This window comes from Aristolochia californica, unplaced genomic scaffold (genome assembly GCF_029961685.1).
Source record: "Aristolochia californica isolate CCGP_79_NKW_82.1479 unplaced genomic scaffold, dmAriCali1.0.hap1 SCAF_1, whole genome shotgun sequence".
Classification (NCBI taxonomy): Eukaryota; Viridiplantae; Streptophyta; class Magnoliopsida; order Piperales; family Aristolochiaceae; genus Aristolochia; species Aristolochia californica.
In genome coordinates, this window is record NW_027181770.1 from 52,649,469 (window position 1) to 52,652,270 (window position 2,802).

Sequence of the window (2,802 nt, forward strand, 5' to 3'; positions counted from 1 at the left end):
CGAGGGAGGGAGAAAGAGAAAGGAATGGAAGGAAGAGAATTAGGTGAAGTTGGGTATTTTTCAAAATAAGTTGATAACATCGTTGTTTTTCAAAATATGTTTTTTCAAATGGTTATTTTGGTAAAAAAAACCCTAAAATAAATGATGAGTATGGGTAAGTGGGTGGAGCTGCGGTTTGTTTGTGTAAGCTAAGTGAATTCATTATTGTTTATCTGATACCTCTTCAAATACCTCACTCGTACATTCTCTTATTTATACGTATTTATTTGTAGAACATGAGCGGAAGAGGCAACTAAACCTATCTAGCCTCTACATGCTGCTTGTACGTACATAAAGAGTCGTTGCCGTAACAAAACTTCGATTCCATTCAGGAGGTGGACTTTGAAGTCCCGGGAACGAGGTAGGAGTGCCTCTCTCTGTTGAACTTGACGTCCTGAGCCTGTCTGTAAGAGATCTGGTACGAATTGGTGAGAACCTGAATAGGCATTCCCTTGAGAGCAGACCGAGCACCGACCAGAGGGCTCTTCATCGGCAAGGCGGAGGTCTTGAAGGAGATCCATTCAAATCCAGTCTCTAATGCTTTTGTCATCACGGCATAGTACTGTGGCACCACCACGATTTGGCCTTCCTTCACCTCCTCGTCCAACACCGTGTTGCCGTTGCTGCCCACCACTTGAACCCGCCCGCCGCCTCTTGTCACGTACACTATCGAGTGCGAATTCATCGACCAGTGAGGCACGTACAAGGCGTTCTGCAACGGATCGGCAAATTTAAATCCGGTAGCGAAGAACAACTATATATTTTGCTGCAGGTTAAATCAATCGGCTTTAAAAAACTCTCAGGTGGATGAAGAAAGAAATAAAATAATACCCCATATAGGTATCCTTTCTCTGCGCTCATTTCCAAGTAAGAAAGAATTGGGAGCTTGTGCATGTTGACGGAGTTGATTCGACCGGCCTGCCTTGAGTAGACATCAGCTTCTCTAGGGTTATCGATGTTTTGGTTGATCTTCATATTGCAGTAAGCCTCTTCCAGTCCATTATCCCTCTTTCCCGGATACCTCTCTTCGTATTCTTCCTCTTCTTCAGGCCTGATCATGCTCATCTCTTCTTGCTTCGCTTTAACAATGAAACCCCTTTCATCTTGCTTCTGCATTTTCCTCGCCGTGTCCACCGAGACACCGAGAGCATTGGCGAACAAGTTGGCGTCGAATGCTCGAATGATGTTCTCAGCATTGAACTCTTCCGTCCTCGATTCTTTGGATTTTCCACCCGCCAAATAGAAGGACTGCATAAAAAAATTTAATATTATTTGACCACAAAGTAAATACAGTTGATTCATTGAAGAAGAAGAAGAAGCTTTAGCACCTGATCAAAGAATTTGATGCATGCAGGAAATTTAAAAAGAGTACTGGATTTGGTTACCCTTGGCCTCTGGTCTAGCTGGTTGGCAGCGTTGTTGACATCGGTGACGGACACTGCTACCAGATCTTCATTCCCATCGTTGTAGCACCAGTGGGCGACGCCGGCGGGTAGGGCAACGATCTGACCCTGTACGATTCGGTGCACCTTTTGGTGTTGGTCTTGCAGGCTCTGCCCGGTCTGTTGCTGCTCCTCGCCTTTGGTGCCCTTGGGCTGTCGTCCACCGGAGTGATAGGACTCTTGGCACCCTGGATAGGATATGCCCAGCAATCCTCTACCTGCAAACAATACCATTAGAGAGAGAGCGAGCGAGCGAGAGAGAGAGAGAGAGAGAGAGAGAGAGAGAGAGAGAGAGAGACCTCGCTGAATGTAAACCAGTCGAGGGGATGGAGAAAAATTGGGCAAGGAAAGGGAGTAGGGCTGAATGGTGTTCTTCATTGCGGCGACGCCGGCGCATTGAAACTGAGCCTCATTCTCATCCCACAGCTCGGTCACACCACCTTCAGACTGGATCCTTCGAGAGGGCCGGCTCGCCGATAGGCGTTCGATGCGGCATTGTTGTGGGTCGCCTGGGCGGCGCTTGGACTGGCCCGTCTCGTCCGCGGCGTGGGCGGAGAGAATGAAAAGACAGACGGCAACCGTGAGAAGCAGAAATACAGATGTCGCCATTAAAAAAAACCGCTGGACTCGAAACGGGAAGGAGTGGAGAGAGTACGAAACTCGCTGCCGCGGGTGATGAAATACAAAGGCAATTTCTGGTAGCTTTTATAGAGGGGGAAAGGTTTCAGAGTGCTAGCATGTGTCACTGCTCCTTTTCGTTTTTACGTGCATGGCTTTGTCCCGACTTCACCAAACGTTTGCCACCTGCTGGTTGCAGTCCTCGATCTGTACACTTGATCACTGACGAGCTCACCCCTCTTTCAGTTTCGACACACGTTTTATCTGATACTGATTACAACTCAAATAATGATTTACGTACCTTTAATTATTTCAATATAAAATTCATTGATCTTATTACTCTTAATCTTATTAATCTAATCGGTAAGTCAGCATGCTGTGGTTATTTCTTGTCGCATTTGCTTTCGATCTGTTACCGAGGAGCTCTTCTGTGATAACTGTTTGAGTTCTTATTTAATTTTTTGTGATAATTTTGTCAGAGAGGGATGTGTTACTAACCATTGCGCCAAAAGACCGGTCTTTTAGCGAAGGCGCAACATTCATATTAAAGAGAAACATTTCCAACACTCCCCCGCACGGGGAACACCCGTGTACAAATACAAATACAATCCCACCTATACGGGGACGGCCAAAGACAAAGTCCCACCTATGCGGGGACGAAACAAACGGGGGGAGCGAGACTCGAACTCGAGACCACCTGCTC

The 2,802-nt window shown here is 46.7% G+C and overlaps 1 protein-coding gene across 1 annotated transcript; it reads right to left on the bottom strand.

The window, feature by feature from the left end:
* Positions 1-367: 367 nt before the first annotated feature.
* On the bottom strand, positions 368-2,090 carry LOC137948630 (11S globulin seed storage protein 2-like). Its single transcript, XM_068794742.1, has 4 exons — positions 1,781-2,090; positions 1,425-1,699; positions 871-1,287; positions 368-751 (listed from the first exon to the last, which is right to left on the bottom strand). Exons 1-4 carry the CDS (start codon positions 2,088-2,090, stop codon positions 368-370), a joined length of 1,386 nt encoding a protein of 461 aa, XP_068650843.1.
* Positions 2,091-2,802: the final 712 nt, after the last annotated feature.

What these genes read in the sequence shown, in the direction of transcription:
- LOC137948630 (XM_068794742.1), bottom strand. Translation starts at nt 2,090, where the DNA reads ATGGCGACATCTGTATTTCTGCTTCTCACGGTTGCCGTCTGTCTTTTC. An exon ending in ACTGGTTTACATTCAGCGAG is followed by an intron (nt 1,700 to 1,780) that starts GTCTCTCTCTCT and finishes TATTGTTTGCAG; the next exon opens with GTAGAGGATTGCTGGGCATA. An exon ending in AGAAAGGATACCTATATGGG is followed by an intron (nt 752 to 870) that starts GTATTATTTTAT and finishes GATCCGTTGCAG; the next exon opens with AACGCCTTGTACGTGCCTCA.